General features: G+C 38.4%; 4 protein-coding genes across 10 annotated transcripts; 3 read left to right on the top strand and 1 right to left on the bottom strand.

The window, feature by feature from the left end:
• Positions 1 to 30: 30 nt before the first annotated feature.
• Positions 31 to 4,893, bottom strand: LOC140765565 (probable apyrase 1). The gene is made up of 9 exons (XM_073104712.1): positions 4,257 to 4,893; positions 3,097 to 3,225; positions 2,928 to 2,984; positions 2,678 to 2,770; positions 1,814 to 2,019; positions 1,521 to 1,609; positions 952 to 1,169; positions 642 to 831; positions 31 to 552 (listed from the first exon to the last, which is right to left on the bottom strand). The coding sequence occupies exons 1-9, from the start codon at positions 4,575 to 4,577 to the stop codon at positions 440 to 442; spliced, it is 1,416 nt and encodes a 471-aa protein (XP_072960813.1). The 5' UTR covers positions 4,578 to 4,893; the 3' UTR covers positions 31 to 439.
• Positions 4,894 to 5,744: 851 nt separating this feature from the next.
• LOC140765652 (uncharacterized) lies at positions 5,745 to 10,103 on the top strand. Its single transcript, XM_073104831.1, has 7 exons — positions 5,745 to 6,511; positions 6,590 to 6,667; positions 6,756 to 6,905; positions 7,014 to 7,199; positions 8,204 to 8,257; positions 8,363 to 8,518; positions 9,853 to 10,103. The coding sequence occupies exons 1-7, from the start codon at positions 5,891 to 5,893 to the stop codon at positions 9,895 to 9,897; spliced, it is 1,290 nt and encodes a 429-aa protein (XP_072960932.1). The 5' UTR covers positions 5,745 to 5,890; the 3' UTR covers positions 9,898 to 10,103.
• A 4,602-nt stretch (positions 10,104 to 14,705) lies between these two features.
• LOC140764906 (zinc finger CCCH domain-containing protein 53-like) lies at positions 14,706 to 18,164 on the top strand. Its single transcript, XM_073103754.1, has 9 exons — positions 14,706 to 15,713; positions 15,795 to 15,932; positions 16,036 to 16,221; positions 16,308 to 16,399; positions 16,485 to 16,769; positions 16,873 to 16,993; positions 17,182 to 17,364; positions 17,455 to 17,516; positions 17,589 to 18,164. The coding sequence occupies exons 1-8, from the start codon at positions 15,130 to 15,132 to the stop codon at positions 17,486 to 17,488; spliced, it is 1,623 nt and encodes a 540-aa protein (XP_072959855.1). The 5' UTR covers positions 14,706 to 15,129; the 3' UTR covers positions 17,489 to 17,516; positions 17,589 to 18,164.
• A 2,022-nt stretch (positions 18,165 to 20,186) lies between these two features.
• LOC140765847 (uncharacterized) lies at positions 20,187 to 23,763 on the top strand. Of its 7 annotated transcripts, none has more exons than XM_073105121.1 (11): positions 20,187 to 20,316; positions 20,844 to 20,922; positions 21,059 to 21,129; positions 21,216 to 21,265; positions 21,573 to 21,646; positions 21,729 to 21,791; positions 22,121 to 22,211; positions 22,945 to 23,007; positions 23,084 to 23,163; positions 23,247 to 23,318; positions 23,416 to 23,763. In XM_073105121.1, exons 2-11 carry the CDS (start codon positions 20,891 to 20,893, stop codon positions 23,498 to 23,500), a joined length of 681 nt encoding a protein of 226 aa, XP_072961222.1. In that variant the 5' UTR covers positions 20,187 to 20,316; positions 20,844 to 20,890; the 3' UTR covers positions 23,501 to 23,763. The 7 variants fall into 7 exon arrangements, with proteins under 7 accessions (XP_072961222.1, XP_072961223.1, XP_072961224.1 ...); XM_073105122.1 differs by having other exon boundaries at positions 20,188 to 20,316; positions 20,814 to 20,922; XM_073105123.1 differs by having other exon boundaries at positions 20,238 to 20,316; positions 20,817 to 20,922.
• The last annotated feature ends 31 nt before the right edge of the window (positions 23,764 to 23,794 follow it).

Below are 23,794 nucleotides of genomic sequence, written 5' to 3' on the forward strand. Positions count from 1 at the left end.
CTTGTGATTACATGAAACAGTAATACTGTATGAGATAATAAAGAGATGATTGAATCAGTAAGAATTTTATGTTACCTGTGACAACATCCAAAAATGACAAAGATACTCAACTTCAAGTTGTGCCAAGAAAAAAAGAAAGATAAAAAGGGCAAAAAGAATAGAATAGAAAAGAAAAGGACCTCGAATGTCGGCTGAAGTAAATCTGTGAGCTGTTCTCCTGAACTCATGTATAAGTTACAGATAGGAGAGTGAAATAATTATACTGTAAAATTGTTTAAATGATTGCCAGGTAATCTGCAGCTTAAGCATAACCCTTGGAGAGCAACAGTGGTGGAGCTTCTTAGCATTATTGGCTGGCAAAATCCATCACCCAAAATTATGGAGGCTAAAGCGATGTATGATGCAACTTTTCAATGCAAATAACAATTAGTGTGAATCTCTATGCTGACGAAGCAGCTTCAATAGCACTACCAAGCGGCCACGCTGCCTCCACATAGGCATCACCGTACTCAACCTTCTTTACCAGAGTAATCACTTGATGAGGCTCTACGCCTGTCAGAAAACGAGTAGCAATTAGAAATTAAAACTTTTGAATTGCTGGAATATATTCAATTAACAAAAGTTTTCTGATCGAGATGCACCAAATCCATCCACAAGCAATGTATACTGGTACACAAGATCCATGCAAAGATATGGGATGTTGTCCTCGGAAACAAGGGGATAGGCGGCCTTCACATCCTTGGCATTCAGTTTGCAAGCACGATTTGCTGCCTCTTCAAAATCTGAAGGTTTAACTTTGGCAACTGCTTGTTTGGGATCTACAAAACCAGCCTGAGGAGAGAACGAAATGAAGATTTGCAGGTTGGATCCGAAATCAAAAGTATATTAACAGCATTTGCTCCGCCAAAATACAAAATGTGAGCCAAAAGAAGATGGCTTTCATAGTCTCACCTCAGCAGCCCTGTCGAAGAAAAACGACGCTACAAATAAGTTTTTCTGTCCATCACCACCGCCACCATTCCACACACCACCAAAGGTACATTTCATGTGTGTACATGTTGGTTCATTAACTTTTAGAGCCTTTATAGTATCACTCCGGCACTTAGAAAAACTAGCACCTGAAGGTGCAGCTGATGCAGGAAATTCCTTATCACCATATTTATACGACCCTGTCAGGGAGAGAGAAGACCACAGAGGATGCAAAGATAAGATATATACCTATACAATAATGGAAAGGCAAAAATAGAAATAAGCTCTTAGCCAACACAAAGAAAATGTAGTCATGAATTCTTGTCCAATCTATCAAGATAAGCTAAGCCAAGTTTTTCTTTCCTTCTACAGCTCTATCATGTCCTTTTGTACTGTTGTTGTTGTCAAAATTATTATGAAAATGAGGTTACCGAGGCAAATTTCTTCCTGTAAAAATAAGACATGATTTCTCCACACAGCAAGTCAAGATAATGCATGCCAAAGTTGTTAATATATTTCGCAAAGCAAAATGGGAAAAAAGAGAACTGTACCATGATACCCATCCATTATGCAGTTACTATCTCCATCCCCAACCTTCAAAATCTCTGCTCTGGCAGCCAGTAAACCATAATGCAAGTAACTGCAAGGAAAAATAATTTACTAGATTACAGCACTATTCAGATGCTTCCCTCTATGTTGACTCAGAAATAACAAGGATCCAATGATTTACAACTCTCCTGAATGTTGCAGGAAAACTTACTCAAAAGGACAAAGTATGATAGAAGGAAAAAAAAGGGGCTAAAAACAAAATTATAACAGTTGAAGGAAGAATAAAAAATCCAACCTGTGAACATAAAGATAATAAGTTGTTCCTTTAAGCAACAATTTTCTAACATAGGATTCTTCTCCGTTTGATATTTGTGGAGCCTCTGCAGCAGCCTTCTCTGAGATTGCATAAGCCATTTGGACTGATCCACCTCCTAGATCAACCACCCCAACGGTATCTGAGTATGTCTTTCCTAACTTTCCTAACAAATAATTGATTGTGACCTGCAGGCAAGACATTCTTACATAAGTAAGTATGTAACCAATTTTCAAGTAGGATGGTCTAACAGACTAACACAGTTGTATGCGAGAAAGCAGTAGAATCAATAAGATAATAACTATTTTCACTTTTCACAATATGTGCAACCAAGATCAAGATGACTAGTAATAGGAAGCAAAATCATCTGGAAAATCTTACAGTTATGGTTTAAAATATAAAAAATGAAAATTTGCACGACTTAGTGGATCAAGTGTAGATTATATCATAATACTGACATATGGGTTCTCTTTTCCAATTGAGACCAATTTAGCAAGCTACCAATCGTTAATCTCGTCCATGGACATTCTAAATTAAATTTGACTAATAATGTCTCCCCTCTGTTATTTATTGATATTGAGCATAATTCATAAGAAAGGATATTATTCTTTATCATGTGATATCAAAATTCCAAAGCCATCTATTTTCCATTTGATGTCTTTGAAGTTTGTATCTAAGCATTGAGATCAACAATCATATTCAGAAGGAAGCATGATGAAGCTTAGCAAATTGGCAGTGATAAATAAAGTTTTAATTCCATACCAATGACCAAGCATTCTCATGATATAGACAGTAATCTGCAAACAAGATGCCCCAAGATATAACAAACTAGTTCACAGAACATACCCACTGAAAAGCGCCTTCTTGAGTTCCATCAAGAACAGTCACCCAATCTGGCTGGAATTTCAGTGAGCTCTTGTCTTGAAGGAGATTCTTGACCTGTATAATTACATGTCAATTTAGTGTTTAAGAAATAGCATCAGGACATGGCTGTATTTATTACACACAGAACAGTTAAATTAATTTAAATGAAGTCATTATCCGTGGCAACGTAAGATCAGCAAAATTTATGCTAAAAGTACTGAATGATATTTACTGCTTGCAGAATTTGCTCAGATTTTTCATTCCCCAATGCTCTGAGACCTGCAGTGGCCTTCATAAAAATCAAATTGGGAACAGCTATTAGCAACATCACAAACGCAATTTGATATCTCAAAAACTATAAACAACATTATAGCCTATCTTTCTCATAGAATATAACATACCCCAACCCTGACAGGAGTTCTTTGTCGCAATTCCAGAGGAACCACACTTTCAGCTTTTTCCAGAAGAGGAATAAGTGAATTTGCAGCCTCCTGGGGTTCCTTAGCAAATGAGCTTAAACCTGGTTTTTTCTGCATGAAAAGAACAAATAGAATACCAAAAAGATTAAGATGAACCTTTGTTCAAATTTAACTAAAAGAGATGATATTAAATCTAAACAACAAGCCAGAATCAGAAACAGCTATACTAGCTGAACCATGTGAATCTCTAGTAACTTTCAAGCTTATGCATGTCTGTTGACGATTTAGCTAAAAGTAGTGATTTCTTCACTGGATGAATCAGTTCTGAAGAAAAATGAGTAGAGGCTAGTCAAGCAACAATGATCCGTTCCTTTCATCTATTAGATCATGACACATCTGACAAGGGATGGTTCTAGATAAAAGTTATCTCTGTAAGCACCTATATAGTTATGGATGAAGGTGGTTAAGCAGGATTAATCCCACCAGACTGTCATTTTTCTTGATATCATGATGATTTGATTAAAGACTTGTCATGTTATACTCGCTAATGTCAATAGCAGTCAGGGAAATAGAATCCAGCATTTTGAAGATTCCAATGCAACTGAGAAATTGCCAAGACTTTTGCATCTGCTATTTCCACTATTCTGCAATAACATAAAAACCCAACAAAAGGAATTTGTTACTCCAGTCAATATATGAACTTGTGAAGTTTGCCTAATTAATCCATTCCACCTTTTCTTAGGTGACTAACACCATTGTAGGAGACAATTCTGCAAGATGAACCAAATTTCTACAGAGCAATTTCAGACATCGAAAAAGTTCATAAAGTTTATGAATCTTGATCAAATCTCAGCAATGCACAGGGGAGAACTTCCTTATGCATGCAATCATGCAAATCTTATGTGAAGATCTTAATCGACCAAGACCTACGATTACTTTCTAAAAGAACAAATTGAGTGGCTCAAGTAATGTTATGAAGAGAAAAGTAAAAGGATTCAATCTACTAATGTAGCTGAAAAGATAACGGACCCAACCGTCCCAACAACGGTATCAGCAGTTTGAGCAATTCAATACATTACACAGCAATTCAAACAAACTAATTTAACAGACATTGCGCAGTTCTAAGTTCCAAACATATTTACCTGCACAAATAGCTCGATCTCCTCCCCAATGTGAACCAGATCCAAGTTCTTATCAAAGCAATAGACGTGAACCCTACTCCCCGAGCTCCCCGCATCAAAGATAACCGCATAACTCTTCGATCCAGCATCGCCACCTCCACCGGGGGCGGTCTTCCGCCCAACGATGGCGATCGGTCCGGCGGGGTAGCTCGGCATCAATAGGAGCACGAAGGACACGAGTAGTAGGGGAACAGAGAAGACAACGATAACCCCGCGATAGCGGTGGATCTTGTCTGGCAGAGACTCTTGCCGTAAGCCGGCGCCGGAGCCACGCTGCCGCATCTTGCCGTCGAGATCCACCGAGGGTTGGCTGAGATCCGCCGCCGACGGCGAGCGGTAACGGATCTGGCCGTTGCTCGGAGAGGCCTTCACCGTTTCTGGAGGCGCCACCAGATTCCACTCTTAATTATATAGAGATGGTGGAGGGAATGAGGTTAGAATAAAATACGGATACCGCAAAATTTATTCCTCCTTTTAGAAATCGACGCTGTCTTATTCTACTGCGATGCTTTCTCCGATCGCAAAAGAGGAAGGAAAGGAGAAGGAAATTGGGCGGAGGAAGGCGAGAGAGGAGAATGGGAGGAAACTGCCAGCCCAGAGAGTGCTGTAATTTATGAATTAATATTATTCTATGCAATATAAAAAGTTTCTACAAGGACATAAAAGACGACTCCCAATTGTGACCATTTGCAGGATTGCCTGCCCTATTAGGCTTCAATAAAATCTTCTAGCTCTCACATATTATTCGAGATTGACTACCCTGGGTTTTTCTTTGGGTGGAGCTAGGAGATATTATACTATGCGTAGCTTTGAACTTTGTCCAAGTCAAAGGAATAGGGGAACTTGCAATGAATATATTTATGGCGATTGACTTTGACTATGTGGCTCTTTGATTGAGATCTAAGTTTAAAGAGTAAATAAAAGCTATTTAGATCTCATGGGAAATGCTGCACGGTCGACGCCTTAGCTTTCAGAGAAAGTTTCCTTGCAAAACAAATCAAACACCGATGCTTGATATGCAATACTAGGAATCTACGATGGAGAGAAAGAGAAAAGAAAACTTGCAGACCCTCTCAATCAATGTTTTGACTCGGCAACTAGATTTATTTTTTTCCTTTGGCAAAATCGCCCATCAAATGTCATTTCAGTAGTGGAAGATTCTTTTTGGACAGTGGATACCACCTTAATATTAATATTTGGCCCATGGTACAACCACCCTATGGATATTTTATAATACGGTTAAATATATATAATTTTAAGTATATTTTTAATTGTTCAAATGTATTTAACACAGTGTGATGCTAGATTAAATGAACGTGTGAATTAGCCGATCATGATCATGTTGACACGTATATGCCAACCACCAAAGCATTCCAAAAGCTTTCTGTGTCCTTCGTGAATGGTTTTTATTTGTTTAGACCCCGCTCTTCCCCCACAGTTACTATTCTCACTCCTTCTCTCCCAACCTCTTATTCCCATACGCAAGCCTTATCCTACCCTATCAATCACTATCCTAACACAACCATGAATAGATCTCGCTCTATTCCCCGTATAAACCCAATCCAACTGCTGCCATCCCCAAATTTTGTCTCACCATGGCCGCCAAAGACGATGGAGGCTTCAACGAGGACGACGACTTCGATGAGTACAACCCTCATCCTTACGGGGGCGGTTACGACATAGCGCTCACCTATGGGAACCCTCTTCCGCATTCCTCCGCCATTTGCTACCGCATCTCCTCCTCTGGATCCGGTCCTCCGCCGCCGTCCCCTGCCCCCATCGCTCCTACCCCACTCCCTCCGGCGCCTGCGCCGGCATCGAAACCGACACCTGCGCCGGCACCGACACCGGCACCGGCTCCGGCTCCAGTGCCGGAGCCTGTGAGGTACCCTCCTTACGATTACGGCGAGAATGGGTATCAGCCGGAACCCTACTCGCCGGATTATTTTAGGTCTTGGCCTTTCTCGGGCTGGGATGCATATTGGAGGAGGGGCGAGGTTAAGGAGTACGACTACTGGAACCAGTTGATGCGGGGGTTGGATTACCTCTTTGGTCACGCGCAGGGTTATGGAGAGAGGAGGGCTGGCATTGATAGGTATGGGATTCCTATCTACGCGAACAAGAAGAGTAGCATCGAGCCGGTAGCGGTGGAGATCGAGCCGCCGAGAGCACAGAGATTAGATTTTTATTACACACGTGATGGGCAAGTGTATCCGGTGAGTAATCTGATCTCTTCTTTTGATCTTTTCGAATAATTCTTCGAATAGTTGTTCTTTACGTGTATTTGGATATAGGAAGAGGAGAGTTATCGCTGTGGAGAACCCTTTAGTGATTCGATTTCCGGGTATCAAGAAAGGGGGCGTCATAATGAGGTGGAAATTATTCAAGATTTCATATCTTTAGCGTATGGTGGTTTCATTTGATTGTTTAATTGGTATTTTGTATAACTCTATGTTGTAGAGCTTTTCACATTATGATCAAAGGGAGGAAGAGAGCAAGTTCTTTGGAAATCCTATTTATTCTTATGATAGATATAGTTCTGAGCAGCCCCTGCATGTTCAGATTCAGCCAGCGGAAACGGCTTGGGCTCAAAAATATGATTCTTATGAGGTATGCAAGGATATTGGTGTTTCAAAATTTTGGGCGATAAAGCAGCCATTATTGTTGATGTAGGCTAAGGCTGATTTTTTATATTCATGTTATACTGATTTGCAATAGAATTATTCGTCATACGAGGAAAGAGGAGAAGAAGGTCATATTTTTGAAATGTCAAACCATGCTTATGAGAAGCACTCCATTGCACAGCCCGAGTATGTTCAGCTTGAGCCTTTCAAGCCGTCATGGTCCCAGAATCTAGGTCTCTATCAAGCCTATGATGAAGGGGTGCCCCTTGAACCCAATTACGTGAGTTTTCTGATCATGAACCGGCTTGTTACTTTTCATTAATTCATGGCTATTCTATCTTTTATGGTGCTTTCCTTTGGGTCGTTCTGAGTCAGAGATCTACAAGCATTACAATATAGGAATATAATCATTAATTAATTTCTACATTGCAATTAATGCTTCTGCTTTACTCCCTTCTTCCTGCTTAGAAATGGAGAACATCACTATCCCAATCAGTTAGCTAAAACTGAACGCTGGTGGAACATTATTTCATTGATATAAGCTTTGAAGTATCACGATAACCCTCCTTTTCCTTCATCTAATGATTGCAAGGAGAAATGAATAGAGCAAGGGAAATGGCTGGTTTATGGTGTAGATTGATGTGAATTTGTATTACTGCTATATTTGGTTGTCAAAATGGAACTATTAGTAAGGATGGTAGCTTTTGCATGGACTGCTGTTGACAAATACTGTTAAAGGAAATGAGTATAAAGAGAAGGAAGACCAGATTGAAGACAGAGATGGCAGTCACAATGCCTTTGACATGCAATTCTTTCTTTGAAAATGTACACTATGTAAATGTTGAAGCTTAGTGCGGCATGAATATTGCAGGAAAGAAAATACGATTGCAGCGGTTTGAAAATAACAAACAATAGAATAGCTTAAATGTTTAAAGCCACCCAACAATAACCTTTTCTTTCTAGGAAGCCTATTCCTATTCTATGTAGGATAAAGCTTGAGTAGAAAAAGTAGCTTAAATTGCCCGTAAGTGCTTATTTCCCTTCAGCGGAGTTTAATTAGGATGTCCTTTAGAAACAAAGGACGGTCTCTTAGTCGAACTTTTGAAGGTATATGGTACAAATATCAACTTACTCAGCTATATTGTTGTCAGTAGTACATCTTTTCCTCAAGAAGCAATGGTTGATTGATTTCTCTGCTACTAAAAATATGCAAAATCTTCTCTTACTTTTCTTCATCACGCATCTCTGTGAAGATTCCTTTTGACATAACAGATTTTCATGCAGAGATCAAATTACTACGAGGATTATGTGGAGCCAACATCTCCCAGATCCAACTGGGTGAGCATATAGCCATCAAAATTTTCAGTCTTAAGTGTGTACCTCTATGTTTTCTAACTGAGTTTATTTTGCTGTTATATGCTTATTCTTTTCATTTTCATTTAGCAATCTTCCTCATTTGAAGAACAAGGGGTTGTCGGCAGCTTATTTAGTACTTCTGATTATGCTCAAGAGAATCACTACTATGAGCAACCGCTGGGCGATCAGCTTGAGCCTTTTGAGCCATCTTGGACTAATCCGAGTTATTATGATATCTTCAAGGTGAGATCTCTCAAATAGGCTGCTTGGTGAGCTTCTGGCTTCCATATGCATATCATGCAGGTCTATAAGTTGGTGTATTTTTCCAATTTTCAGCTTTAAATTATATCTTGAAATTTCTTTTCAATTGGTTACCTACTTACCATATTGATATTTAGCACCTATCCTGATTCTTGCTGCTTTGATAGTAATTGGGTATCTGATGTTTTTAATGACTAACATTTCAGAGTCTTAATGACCAGGCACAATGTGTTTTCCTTAGAAGAAAGCTAGTTTGTATGAGCAGACAATTTATGTAATTTGATGGCAAAAAACTAACTTTAGATTGTCAAGAAAATTATCCTTTTCTCAAGTAGTAATGGTATGTATACATGCTTTAGCTGGTCAATAACTGCTCCCAGTTCAGTTTCTGTTAAAACTGCAATTAGGCATCTGTAAGATTATGAATTATGATGCTGTAGGGCTGATATCTTTAGGCAACTTGATTGAGTGCTATATGGACCAAGGACGAAGCTAGTAAAGGTACAATATATCAAAATTACATATTTCCAGTGGTACTCTGCATAGGAAGACTTCTTACAAGACAGATAAATAATTTAGATAGTGGGTTTTAGCCAGTAAAACCCTCCATCATGTGGATACGGAGTTATATTATTCTTCATATGTTGCTTTATATGTGCTTATTTATGGATCAAAGATAGAGAACATTTTCAGATGCATTCTCTTTCATGGTGATTGAAGTTCTGAATTCTTCTAGTTCTTGGAAAAGTTTCATGATATTTGTATGATATCAATGATAAATATGAATAAACCATAATGCAACAGTGAACTTTTTGATAATATTGGACCTGGCCTAACTGAAACCATAATTGATTACTGGGTGCTGGTTGTAAGTCAGCTGCTTTGATTTTTACCTCATCGAGCCTAATCTATATGATCAGAATGTATGTGTCCTGCACTAAAGCAGATTTTCATTACCAGTAAGTTTCATCTAGTCTTCTCAAGCATGAAGCTTATATTTGGTTTGTCCAAATTCCAAGGATATTTCATGACTTGGATTACGAGATTGCATTCAATTTCGTAAGATCATGACTTGGATTTTTTATTGATTGCATTCAGTTTCTTAATATCATGACTTGGAATACGGAATTGCATCCAGTTTCTTAAGAGACCTCGCAAGAGGTTCATTAATTCTATAGTGAGTGCTCCCCAGAGATAATAGTTAATAGTTTCCACGCAGAATCACCTGTTGAGTTATTTCAAGTTCTATGGATTCTTAAAAAAGGACAATCACTTCTTTCTTTATTTTATTCTCTTCTAACATATTTGTTATACAGGTTGATGATTCGAAGTACAAGACTGATAACCACTTCTTCGGCTAGTTGGACCAATAGCCAGAGCACGGCAAATGGTGAATGAATTAATGCCGTAGCACTATTATGGATCAGTTGTAAAAGAAGACGACGAACATAATTGACCTACTTATATACTTCATGTGTATGTAAACATTCAACAATATATTCTGGACATTTATAAAAGCTGTTCGTACCATATTAAATTGGTTGGAAAAGTATGGCACATTGCATCAGGTCATATGTTTGAGCCTTATTAAAGTGGACAGGTTTTTAGTAGCTCGATTTTCTGGCTGTTACACTAGGCGTAAGTTGATTAAAGTTGGATTAAAATCATATTGGATATTATATTGTAGGACCGTACTCGATGTAATCTTTAGTGCATTGGCCTAACTGTGAGAATATGGTTTGGGTAATGGTAACAATCATTAATTAGGCCCAAAGGAAAACCAAGTGAACTGCCCATTTCAAGTCCAAGCTGATCATAATTTTTCCCCTTGCCTGCTAATATTTCTGCCAACCTTGGTTTTTTATTCTATTTTGAGTACACAGCTATATTTATTGAAATAGAAAGGAACTTAGGGAGAGAAGAAAAGCAAAACAAGAGGACTTAAAAGTAGCATGTAATGGAGAATGGCATGTAAGTACATCCTACTGATGATGAAAGATACTGCTGCTTAACCAGCAACTTAATTCATCTCCTTAATCTCACTAGTCATTACAATGTAATAAAGGAACTGTCTTTAATAAATCTTCTGTCAGCTGTTACACCATTTTTGAGTGGAGTTTGGTCATGCAGGAAGATTGAAAGGAGCCCAATGAAGTGTATGTATCTCGGCACTCAAGGAAGCATGTCCATGATGATTGTTACTATGAGAGTGTGAAAAGAGGATGGCCCACACCTTTGGCTGTTTTCATTTTTAATGTGATTCCTTTTGACACAAGATCTTTTCAATCTTGAGTGGGTCCCCTGACCCCCAAAGCCAGTCTGACCAAAGGTAGCAGAAAGGCACTCTCTTTTACTATCAAGCCAGTAGTGCAACTCTATACTAACATGTATGGATGACCCCATGCTCATTGATATATATATATACTGCATGGATTTCACCCTTGAAGTAATGATAGTAATGATGACCATGGCTATGCTGTGCATGTGTAGAGGGAGAGGAAAAGAGCATCTTTTCTTATATTTTTTTTGTTTAATATATAAAGTTGCATACGAGTGAAATCATAAGGTATCTTTATCTTCCTCCAAAAAATTTCCTTGTTTCTTTTATGTCTTCAATGGAGGGAGATTAATTAGGTACCTTGAGACCTTGGATATTGGTAAAGGAAATACCTGAAAGCTAGTGACAGAAAGAAGCATATAGAACTCAATTAGAATCATAGGCCATTGAGAATAAAAAAAAAAAGCGAAAGGAAATATGAGATTAAAGAACACAAAATCCATCATCAATTAGCACTTTGAAGCACCATAGTCTGGATTACTTTGATGAAAAGGTTATAGAAGGCTATCAGTGGTGGGGATAAGAGCTTCTTTTGCTGGCTATTATAAGGTTAGTGTTAGGTAGAGAGTACTGCCCCCACACATGGATGGGCATCATGAGGAAAAAAATTTATATATACCCATATGATCTGATCATTCTGATCTGGTCCTATATTAAATTAGTTCAATTACAAAAGAAAAAGGACAAAGAAACGTAAGAGTTTAATAGACAAAATTTGAAGAATCTTGGAGGGGTTGGGGGGACAAATGCAACAGGGAATGGTCATATCCATATGAATGCCAACCACAAGATTGAAATGAGTTGTCTTTCTGCGGATCAAACAGTGCTCCTTTTCTCAGCAAAAGGTTGCAGCTTTCCTTTCTCCCACCCACCGCCAATCTTAAGAGACGAGGAAAAAGTAAAAAAGAAGAACCAAAGAGGGGGAGTAAGGAAAAGCTTTCATCTCATTCTGCCCGTAAAGTTCGGGTGTGACTTAGAATCCAGCAGAAACCCACTTATCCAAGGAATCATAGAAAGCAATTCTTGCCCAGAAGCATGAAACGAACAATCCTTTCTTCTCTAGCTTTACAAACGAGTAAGTGGTTGGAAAAGAAAAGAAAAACTCATCATAGTATTGACAAGGAATGCAAATATAACATTTTCAAAAAAAACTAGCTACCAAGGTTACTTCCAATTGGCACTATATATCTAGTGAGGTGAGAGAATGGAAAATGGAATAGTTTTCACTTTTCATCACTGTTTCAATATTCTGGTTGGTAAAACTAAGCCTTAGTATTAGCCCATTGATTTGTAGACTTTGTAGTACAACAATAGAGGCAGTGAGGGTCTGTTCTTGGAGCTGTCTACCTTGAATTGAAGACAGTATCTGACATTGCCACATGGAGCTGATTCAGAGAAGAGGTTTGGTGATGTAGAGAATGAATGAATGAATGACTGATTTTTCTTTTTCTTTTTTCTTTAGCTCTTCTTCTTTTGGCCATTAATTTTACCCAAACATCTTGGAAAGGAGCAGTATGCAATGCATCTCCATTACACCACATAAGAAATTTTCTTTGCCATGATGTGAAAAATTGAAATCACCACAAGGATCATCTGCAGCTTTGGCTTTTGAATATGCATTGATTTGAGCTTCATCTTTTTCTCTTTCAAATAGAGAATGAGTACATTTGGGAAAAGTAGGAAAAGTCTATAGTACTAGTAGCAATATGGTGATGAGGAGGGGGTAGAGAGAGAGAGGGGGGCCAATCATGGAGACAATTTGATTGAAACTTAGTGGTGGGCCTAAATCTCTCTTCTAAATTACAAAGGAAGCCATCAATATTGATCAAATAGCTAAGCTGATAGGTTATTAATGCCATACATAATAGTCATACAATTTTTGTTCTTTGACCTAAGTATATCTCTCATGTCAGTAATTAGTAGCCAAATGAAGCCAATTAATTCCTGTTATCCAGTTATTTCGGAGCTCATTATTATTATTTTTTTCCTTCAGCATATATTAGATAACTAAAGTTGTACTTACTAATGAAATGGTTAACTCTCAATCAACCAATAAATACAAGTTTCATCTAGTAGTTAGGTCTAATACTAATGATTAAGAGAATTGTCTCTTTATATAGTTAAACTTTTGAGTATTTTATCTTTTATATTATAATGTTTTAGAATATTACGACATCTCAAATGTGAGAAAGATTAAGATGATAGAAGATTTTTTTTTTTCAATTTAATTATTGGGAAATAAACAGTATAATATTTTATAATATTAAAATTAGTGTCTGTTAGTTAAAACTATAGCATGGCTTGATTTGAATAATCTTTCATATTGGTCAAACATCACATCGCCAAGTGGGGGCCTCTAATCATGATCACAATGAGAACACGAATCTCGACGTTGTATTTACACCACTCATCCTTAATCTTGCAGAAATTAATCATGGTACTTAATCTGTCCACATCCTGTCCCTCCTCCCTGATCAAAATAAAAAGATTATGATGCTATATCTTCTCTCTTTCTCTCTCTCTCTCTCTCTCTCTTTTTTCTTTTTTCTTTCTTTTTTTAATTTTTAAATGATGCTATATCTCAACTTACACGTTTGGGTTTATGTGGTTGTAAGCTTGTAACCTTATGGGGAGATGAGAAGCAGCTGAAGCTTATATATCACTGAGAATGAGATATGGTGATCATCTATATAATTTACTTCCTCTTGATAGAGACAAAATTGTCTCTATATAAGCAAGAAAGAAAGAAGATCTATTGTAACATACTTCCAGAGCAAAAAACACACACCAACCTCATCAATAATAGCAACCACTAGTCTTCAAATGCGGCTGCTGGGCTCCTAACTCCACTCTCAATCCCTGTCGACTGATAATAATATCCATTCATTTTAGTTTCTCTCGCATTTTTGGCCTTGAGATGAATTATAAAGAGCATTTATTTTCTTTCCCATTTCGTAATGCTTGTCTCTTAATATTATCAGGAAACTAGTTTATGTTGTGATGGTCTGTTGTTTTTAAAAATTTATGCTGACTCGTCGTCTCCTTTCTCTCACACACAGACTCCATGAACAAATACTGTGTGTGTATTGGAAACAATCGATCTAAGATATAGATATCGTAATTAAATAGATTGAAATGAGAGGGAAGAATAGAGGAGGCCACGGAAGACTGGACGGACCCACGATAATGATATGTGGCGATATGTGATCTCACAGGACATTCAGCACCTCCTATCGTTTATCTATTGCAGGGAGAAGAGGGGGGAGAGAGAGAGAGAGAGAAGAAAGCGATGGTGAGACGGGCACCGAAAGAGACCCGACCTTTTTTCGATCAATCAGATGCCATTCGAGTCGGTATGATAGGGTGAAGAACACACGATAAAAGCCAAGCCTTATCTCCTGTCCCTTGCTCCATTATTAAAAACCCCATGCAGATTATATTATTGTTATTATTAGTATTTTATGTTCTTGTGCTTTATGAACTGTGATGCATGTATGTGTATATATATATATATATATATATATATATATATATATATATATGTGTGTGTGTGTGTGGAGAGAGGAGAGAGGAGAGAGAGTAATTTATATATATATATTTATATTTTAGGTTGGCATCATTATAAATACTATTTACCACAGTGAAAGAGCAACAACAACAACACTGGAGAGCAGAGGAGCACCAAAAACGACAAGAGGAGGAGGGTGGGTGGGGTCAGAGGAGGACCAAAATGATAGCTTAGGGGAAAGCGAATTTAGCAGTGGAGGTGGTGTGGGTCAATAGAAGAGAAACATATAGAGAGAGAGAGAGAGAGAGAGAGAGAGAGAGAGAGAGAGAGAGAGAGAGAGAGAGAGGTAACCAAGAAACCCAACTTGGTCCTTGAATTTGAGAGAGAGAGAGAGAGAGAGGAGGAAAACCTAAACCCAAGTTGGTCTAGAGTTTTTCATTTTAATTTGTTTAGGGAGAGAGAGAGCAGCAAGGTTTACCTTCCTATTTGAGTAGATCCAGATCTATCTACTACACACACTCCAACTCTCCAGCGTTCAAGCAAAGGAGTAGGGGAGAGAGAGAGAGAGAGAGAGATAGAGTAATGGAGAAAAGGAGAGACAGAGTCCTCAGAGTACTCCTGTAGTGACCAAAGAAAAAGAAAAGAAGTAGCTTTCTTGGGTAAGCATCCATTCTACCTTCTATTTTGGGACAAGCTGTTGAGGGGGGGCGAGAGAGAGAGAGAGAGAGAGAGAGAGAGAGAGATCTCATGGACGCTTACGAAGCAACAAGGATAGTGTTCTCAAGAATCCAAAACCTAGACCCAGAGCACGCAGCCAAGATCATGGGCCTTCTCCTTCTCCAAGACCATGGCGAGAAGGAGATGATTCGGTTGGCTTTTGGACCAGAAGCCCTTCTCCATTCCGTCATCCTCAAAGCTCGCAAAGACCTCGGCCTCTTCCCCATCTCCACCCCGTCCTCTCCTTCCTCTCCTTCTCCTTTCCTTCTGTCTCGCCAGAACTCTTGTCGCTTCCTGGGTACCACCGTCGCCTCCTCTCCTCCTTCCTCTTGGGTGAACGAGCTCGCGGGAGGAGGCGAGCTCCTCGACGACTTCCAGCTCCAGGACCAGCTCTGCTTCGGCGCCGAGTTTGGCTGTAAACCATGCCTCTACTTCGCGAGGGGCTACTGCAAGAACGGGACTAGCTGCCGGTTTCTTCATGGCTTGCCTGATGAAGACCAACATGGCCAGGATTTGCTACTGAGGTCTAAGAGCTGTGCTCTACCCTTCTCTCCTACTGGCTCTTCAAACAAATGCCTCGATTTCTTGCTCCAGCAGCAGAGTGAGAGCCAAAGGTGTTACCTTCAGGCACAAAGTTAGCCATCTTTGCTTCGATTCAGCTTGATGGGTCTTAATTTCTAGCCTTTTCATCGCAGGGAAGCTCTATTTGGTCGATCAAGGCTGCTCGAAAGGAGCGATTTTTCCAGCATGATGAATCCTGGGTCGAGGCAAATCTACTTGACCTTCCCCGCCGATAGTACTTTCCGGGAAGAAGATGTTTCCAACTACTTCAGGTACTGAATTTTGTTGGTTTTTGATCCAAAATCTCTATAGATCTTTTTACTTCTCGCGATAAAAAATTTGATCTTTGCTACTCTTCTTCCTTCCAAATCGAAGCATTTATGGGCCAGTACAAGATGTGAGGATCCCATATCAACAGAAACGGATGTTTGGGTTCGTCACCTTCGTCCATCCGGAGACCGTGAAGCTTATCCTTGCCAAGGGAAATCCCCATTTCGTTTGTGATGCTCGTGTCCTGGTCAAACCTTACAAGGAGAAGGGAAAAGTCCCGGATAAGTACAGGCACACTCTTTATCCTTGCAACCAAATTCTATCATAAGTTTTATCCCAACAAATCTCCTCAACCTCTTAGTCCTTTCCAATCTCAGGAAGCAGCAGTTGGGCGAGCGAGGAGATTTTCCCAACTGTACGACTCCTACGGGCCTGGATTCCAGGGATCCCTACGACCTTCAACAGCTAGGTGAGTGATTGGCAGCATAAAAATCCTTCCTTTTCATTACATCTACCTTTATTCTGATGAATTAATAACGAGTATGGCAAAGCAGGAGCTAGGATGCTGTACAATAACAGCAGTGAGTTATTGCTAAGGAGAAAGCTAGAGGAGCAGCAGCAGGCTGTAGAGTTACAGCAAGCTATTGAGCTACAAAGTAGGAGATTCATGGGTCTCCAGCTTCTTGACCTCAAGAGTAGAAGCCTCTCTTCTCCCACTGCTAATTCCAACTTTAATTCCTTCAATTCCACCATGAGACCAACTACTCCAACAATTATCACCACCTTCTCCAAAGATGGCAGGATCCACAATGGCAGCCCAGAGAAGCCTACACTTGATGGTAAAATATTAAATCTTTTTTTTTACATTCTTATACATGTGAATGATTTCTATTCTAATTCTAGCTTTTGCTTAGCGACAAATTTTTTTTTTCTCGTTTGCAGAAAAGAGAGCAGAACTCAAGAAGGTGAACAGTTCTCCGCAGCAGACGGCAGTCAACGCTACAGATAAGGAGGAATCTGGAGGCGAAGCGAGCCCCAATGGTGATGGCGACTTCCAAGAAAGGTAATATAACTATAAACAAATTCAAACCCATTAAATTTGCCCTCTTTTTTATTGCTTCTTTGTTTCTTTCCCCTTCCGTTCTTTGAATTATTCTCTCTCTCTCTCTCTCTCTCCAATGTCGCATCGCACTAAATGCATCATATATATATACATATTGGTTAATTCTATTTTTTCTTTTTCTCTATCAGCTTGGAGCACAATTTACCAGATAGCCCCTTTGCCTCCCCCACCAAATCATCACCCTTTGTGATCGACTCCTTCGCAGAAGTAAACACCAACGCCAATAACCACATCTTGACCTCCTCATTGCTGCCTCCCGCCTCAGCCCTTGACCTGCCCTCCTTCAAAACTTGCTTCTTTCAAATGCCCAGGTTTGTTTAGATTCTGGAAAAAAAAACTATTATAATTTATTTCTTCTACCTTTCGTCCACCCCTTTGTTCTTATTCGTGTTGCATTTTAGGTACTCATCTGGGCCTGAGGAAATTGGAATGTAAATTTAAGTCAGAAGAAGAAAGCTTGTGGGTAAGAATCATACACTCAAGACACTCAAACGGTAGCCTTTGATGTCTCTAACTTTGGTTGCTTCTGTGGCAGGAATACTAGCAGCAAAAGGAAAGAGATATATTGGAGTATAGGAAAAGAAGTTCCAGCAAAGTTAGATAGCTGAAAGTTTTATAGTTTCTTTTCTTCTAATTGATAGCCTCTTTTTATTTTTCTTTTACTTGGAAGTTGTAGTAGAGAGGTCTAGCATTGTGAGATGGCCTTTCTACTAGTAATATAATTACTACTATAACAAGTAACTTTTAAGTAGTGTATTAGCCCTACTAGCTATCTACCCCCAGATACGTTACAAATTGGACAAGGAGTACAGACATCAAAACTGAAGAGAAAAAGGAAAAAAGATAGCTGAGCAAAAGCATGCAGTAGAGGAATAGAGGAAAAGGACCACAACACCAGCATGGCAAAGAGAAGGGAGAGAGAAAAAGTTGTTGTAGTTATCCTCCTGGCTTGTCTCCATTTCTCCTACCAGGATATTGGCTTTTACTATTACCTTTTTTACCTTCTTTTATCTACTGTAAGTGACAGTCATATAGACAGAAAGGAAAAGAAAAAGGAGAAAAGTATCAAACAATTCAGTCTTTTATTACTTTAATCTACAGATTCCAACAACTTCTGTATCTCTGGAATGCTCCAAGCTTTGTGTTATTATTCTTCATGCTCTTAAGAAACTTTTTAATTTTGCTGAGATATATATATATATATTTCTCTCTCTCCCTTGTTCACTGAGGAATTACTAAGAGGATTTAAGAACAAAACAACCTGATGATGTGATGTGACTTTAACTTTCACCCAGTACCGGGTAAGCTGTTAATTGTCGTTAAACTACAAAACCAGAGCTAATCCTCTCGTAATTCATGTCAGAATCTTGATTCACGTACCACAGGGTCCAAAGGAGAGAGCAATCAATAGAACAAACAGCTAACGAGCAAAACAAAAGAAACGTAGCAGAGGGAAACACATAAAAGTAAAGAAGTTGATCAGTGACCACTCCGTACTGCTTACGCTCTCCAACGAGTATGAACTGGGGGAAGAAGACAAGACTTGTTCCCATCTCTCTACGTGTTCTCCGGCTGCATGTGCTGCTCTCATGTGCTGCTCTGCTCCATGTGACTCTTTCTTGTCTCCCCCCTAAAACCTTCTTTCTCTTTTACTATTGCCCTTTGCCAAGTTTTACTTTATATTCTTTAACAACAATTAAATGAGTTCCCCCCAACTACTTACCATTCCATCTTTCTTCTTCTCTTTTTAAACGTATGATACAAATTTTAGAGGAAATTTTTGCAACTCAGAATTCTAATTTCTTCTCGTAATAGCATTTGATCTGATCCCCAATAGGATTTAGTGAGTAAGTATACATATGACTGATGTTAGCGTCCACAAACTTATTCAATGTGAGTGAATGATATAGAATTTTAATATTAAAAAAGAAGAAGAAGTAATTAGATGTACACATAGGCTAACTCCGATCTAAACCCACTCTCAACCCAGCTCGTCAGGCCATTTGATTTTCATTGTTGGATGTATTGCTTCCATTTGTTTTTACTTGTAGGATTAACCTCTGTCTCTTTGGCTAATGTTTGGATAATATGCCAGTGAACGGTAACAGGCTAATATATTGTATCACAGTAAAATAAGCACATCCTATCTAGATTGGCATATATCATCTATATATTATTTACATAATTCATCTTTTAAGTATTAAAGAAAGTAAATATATTTAGTCATTCAACGAATATTTAAATTTTATTTTTAAAAATGATCAAAATCTTATATTTTTCTAGTGTAAAGTGGTCATCTGTTTGCTATTTAAATTCGACTACGTATCCATCCTACATGCATATTAGTGTTTCAAGCATATCTTCTCTCGATATGATCTATGTTCATCAATTGGTCGTCTACTTGTATTGAAAGTAAGTTTTAAACTCTGAAGTTATTATAGACATAGAAATGATCAATATATCATAATTAAAAATCTCGTCTCATTTACTTTTCATAATGTTAAAATATCTATTTTATTTTTGCGTACAAAATTAGTGATTCCCTTTATTATCATCATTTTAAGTATAGACAAACAATGACTTCTTACTAAGAAGAATAAAAGAAGATGAAAACATAGAAGAAGAAGAACTATATATAATAGAAATAATTATTACAAAGCTTTACAAAGGAAACCTTTCTAATTATCTGAGAGAATTATCTATTGATGATAAGTTTAGATGTTAGAGAGATCAATCCTAGAATTTCTTTGATATAAAGCACCTTGTTGCTTGGTGATCCGAGAGAACCAATTAGAACTTTAACCAACTAATTTCTTGACTCCCTGTGAGCACTCTCTGTTACTCAATTTCGTTTTATGAGAGAAAGCCCGAGGATTGGGCTTGGGCCCGCCAAAATTGGCCGAGATTGGAGTTTGGGCCCGACCCAAGGGAAGTATAGATGTTATATGTAAGGGTGAATATGTACTTACGCAAACACCAATCATAAAGCGGTAAAATGTATTTAAACCCGCAAGTAAGTGGAAAACTATTCGTCACCGGCTATGACTTTCCATCACGAATCACCAACCGCACATTGGATCTCGTGATCCCAAGTGTAAATCGAGCACCACATGATTTGTCTCAATGCGAAGTAATTAAGCAGTAGGCTGCACAACAAGCGGTCACGCTCCGTCTCCTAGTCCCATCATATGCAACAAGGTTGGTCGTCGGTAGAAACCCGAACCTTCTCTCTCCCCGTTCCTTCGTGGAGATCTGCCCGCCAGGTATGAAATTTAATACCCAAATCTATTTTTATTTGGAGGTTAATTTCGCTCCCCCCTCCGTTTATTTTAGGAGATCTCAGAGGGAATTAGGTATGCTAGGGTTTCAGAGCTCTTTTTATTTTTTGTTGGGATTTTATTCTCCTTGTTAGAATTTCCTTCGCGTTGGATTTGATTAAGGATGGGAGCTTGCCCAATTTGGGATGATTTTTTGCTGATCTAATTATGGATCTGACGTTCGGGCGGAGCTGTGATTCCCCAAGCATGAGGCTTCGAGGCCGAATTGGTTCCTAATTTTTGTGATTCCTGTGAAAATTCATCTTAAAATTAGCAGAATTGGGAAAATAAAAAAATGGGAACTATATGTTGAACCTTGCTTATGATTACTTTTCAATGCTGTGTCTTCTTGTTGAACAATCTGTCAATCATGTTAGACATAAGAAATATTTGGGTTTTTCCCTTTCCTTCCATGTTTTCTTTAGTGATACCAATTTTTGTAGAAGTTAAGTCAGTTGGATGATAAATTCCAGCCACGGATCAACTTCGAGCTCATTAATTCGTTCAGGAGATTTTGATCATGAAGTTTTTGGAATACACTCCTTTAGACAGGTATATTCTATAGCAGCAAGTGTAGGTGTCTTTCTTCTTTAGCTTTTCACTATTGATGTATTTTTTCTTAAATTTTTTATCTACCATTTCAGTACAAGTCTTATTGTTAAATTGAAATTCTTCTATACCTTTGTAGTATAAATTTGTTCCTTAATCACTTGAACCTTGGAGAATGTACTGTCAGGGGAAATCTTGAAGCCTTTTCATGTAAGTATGGGGGTATTTAATTGATTCTTTTTGTGTGTGTGATCATCGGTAACACCAAATGAGCTGAATTGGGCACTAATATGCAGGCAAGCATACTGGGACTGATCGGAAACTCTCTCTAAGTTTGGAGCATGAGGTATCTACAGTATCTGTATTTGTTTGATATGTCTTATACTCATACCTTTGAAACTAAATGCAACTATGCAAGATATTCTCTCCATCGCCATTTCTTTTTTTATACCTTTATACTGTTAGTTTTGCCTTTAATGCCGGTGACACTTACTGTGGAATATCTAGGTGGATATCATTATGAGCAAATTATGATCACTGTTATGCATTGGATACTTGATTTTATTTAATATAGTTGGTAGTGATCAGCTTGAGACTTCTGTATTGTTGTGTTGATTGCATTATTTTGTTAACTTGATGTTTTGCTAGTTCAGATTCTTGATTACCTTGGGCAGTCTGCTGATAGTGACCCTCCTTCCCCTGTGGAGTATCTATCTAGTAGATCAAGGTAGGACAGCAAAATTTTGGTGTTTTTGTTCCTGCTCACTTTTCATCGACCTGATTTTGCCATTGTTTCCTGTTTCTGCCAGCCGGAAAACGTTGATATATCTTGTTCTTACCCTTGGTCGTATGTATCCAGATTACGATTTCAGGTATTTTTATTATATTACGTTCATCAAGGTTTAAGAAATAATTGGAAAGAAGGATGTTGGGTAATGACATTGTCAGCTTCTTAGGCGACATGTCAACCCGCTTTGTCCTTTCTAACCACCATTGGGAGTGTTGTCAAATGGTTTGACAGATGGTTGATACCGTCGCTCTATGAGCTGAGAGTTCAAATCTCTCCATTTCCCTATAATGTTGTGGTCATCAATGCAGCTTTCGCTTTCTTATACTTGGAATTTATAGTTTTGCTGTACTCGTATGACAAGTTAGTTTCAGACTAAATATAACATTATGTTGTCAACATATATGGGCTTAGCAGTGCAGTGCGAGCTCACCTGTTTTTTAAAGAAGAAGAGTGGGACAGCTTCAAGCAGATAATGGATACCTACTTGTTTGAGGCAGCTCGGGTATGCTAACGTCCTTAAAAAGTAATTGTGATAGGAGCTGATCAATGTTTACTGCTTCGCATTGTAGAGGCATTCCGAAGAATACCGTACATCCATCTGTTTCATATGTTTTTATGTTGCCGGTAAACGTGCCCTACATATCCAGTGATTTTCTATTCATATATTTGTTCCACTGAAAAGTTTCAATATGGCATCCCCAAAGATTATCACATGGGATAGTTGTGGAATTAAATATTCAAACAAGATCATGTGTTTCATGCAGATGGCATGAAATAGTTGTATTAACTTCTATTGGTGTTCTCTATGCCTATTGGCTTTGAAAAGTTTAAGCAACCAAGAAATGTTCTCTTTTGCTAATGATATTTTTCCTTCTTGAATCATCAATTTAAAATTTCATGAGCTGCATCTCTCTCTCCGCTTTCATGCAATGTGTGCATCATGCTTGCTTGCTCACGATTACTCTTCCTTTATTTCAATCTCTGTGCTTTTGTGTTAGAATACTATCTGTTTCCTTAACTTCATACCCAAAGTTCTTTTCCAGTAAGGACTGATGTTCTAAGACGTGCTTCTTTTTCTTTGCTAAGATTTTCCATTAGCAGATATATTGTCAAGCACATTTCTCTTGCACAATTCAGTTATATGTACTTTTTGTTCTTTGACCCACTGTTGATGTATCTACCTAGTTTATGCTGTTCCTTTCGCTTTAATTGGGTGTAAAATGACTTTTTTCCAGCAATGGGTTGTGGCAAATGAGGGCAGTTCCCTTCTTGAGAGCATGACTAAGGCTATTGATGAGGTCAGGGTTTTTTTTCTCTTTCTTCCTTTAAACTTTGGGTTTACAAGATTGGTGTCATATACCACTTTTGATGCAGGTTATCAAAATAAAGGAGTGCGAAATCTACAGTTACAACCCGGACTTTGATGGTGACCCTTTCCTAGAGAAAGGAGCCATGTAAGTTCCTCCTATTCTAAGCTAAAGTCTATCTCATCCAATCATTTATTTATCAGTTCTGATTTGGAAATCGTGTCTTTCAGATGGTCGTTCAACTTCTTTTTCTACAACAGGAAGCTGAAGCGCGTCCTCAGCTTCAGATGCTGTTGTATAAGGTAATAAGCCCTCACTTTGGCTGAGTCCCACAATTTAATTAACCTCTTGGATGGTTCATGAACTCAGTAAACTGTCAGCAAATTTCTGTTTCTGCAGCAATTTAGCAGGAGACGACTTCCTTAGCGATGAGGCGGCCAATGAGGAGGAAGAAGAGGATTTGCTTATTGACATGGATATGTGACTGACTCTGTGTTGTATGGACTACCGCTAATCTTACACCTGTCTTGTGTATTATAATATGCTGAACAACAATAGGGAGTAAAAAATTAGGTGTAGATTCACAGATGTATGTAAGGTGTGCTGTTGATAAACTCAGTTGTTTATCGACTTCTTCTTATTGTGAGATATGACAGGAAGCTATGTTCACTGTAAACTGAACCATTGTATATTTTCCAATTCGAAAAGGCAATATAAATGCTAGCAGCTGAAGTAGTTTCTTTTAAAGATGTTAACTCCCAATTAGTTTTTACAGGTG

The sequence above is a fragment of the Typha angustifolia genome, chromosome 8 (genome assembly GCF_048772165.1).
Source record: "Typha angustifolia cultivar Huaian chromosome 8, ASM4877216v1, whole genome shotgun sequence".
NCBI classification, from domain to species: Eukaryota; Viridiplantae; Streptophyta; class Magnoliopsida; order Poales; family Typhaceae; genus Typha; species Typha angustifolia.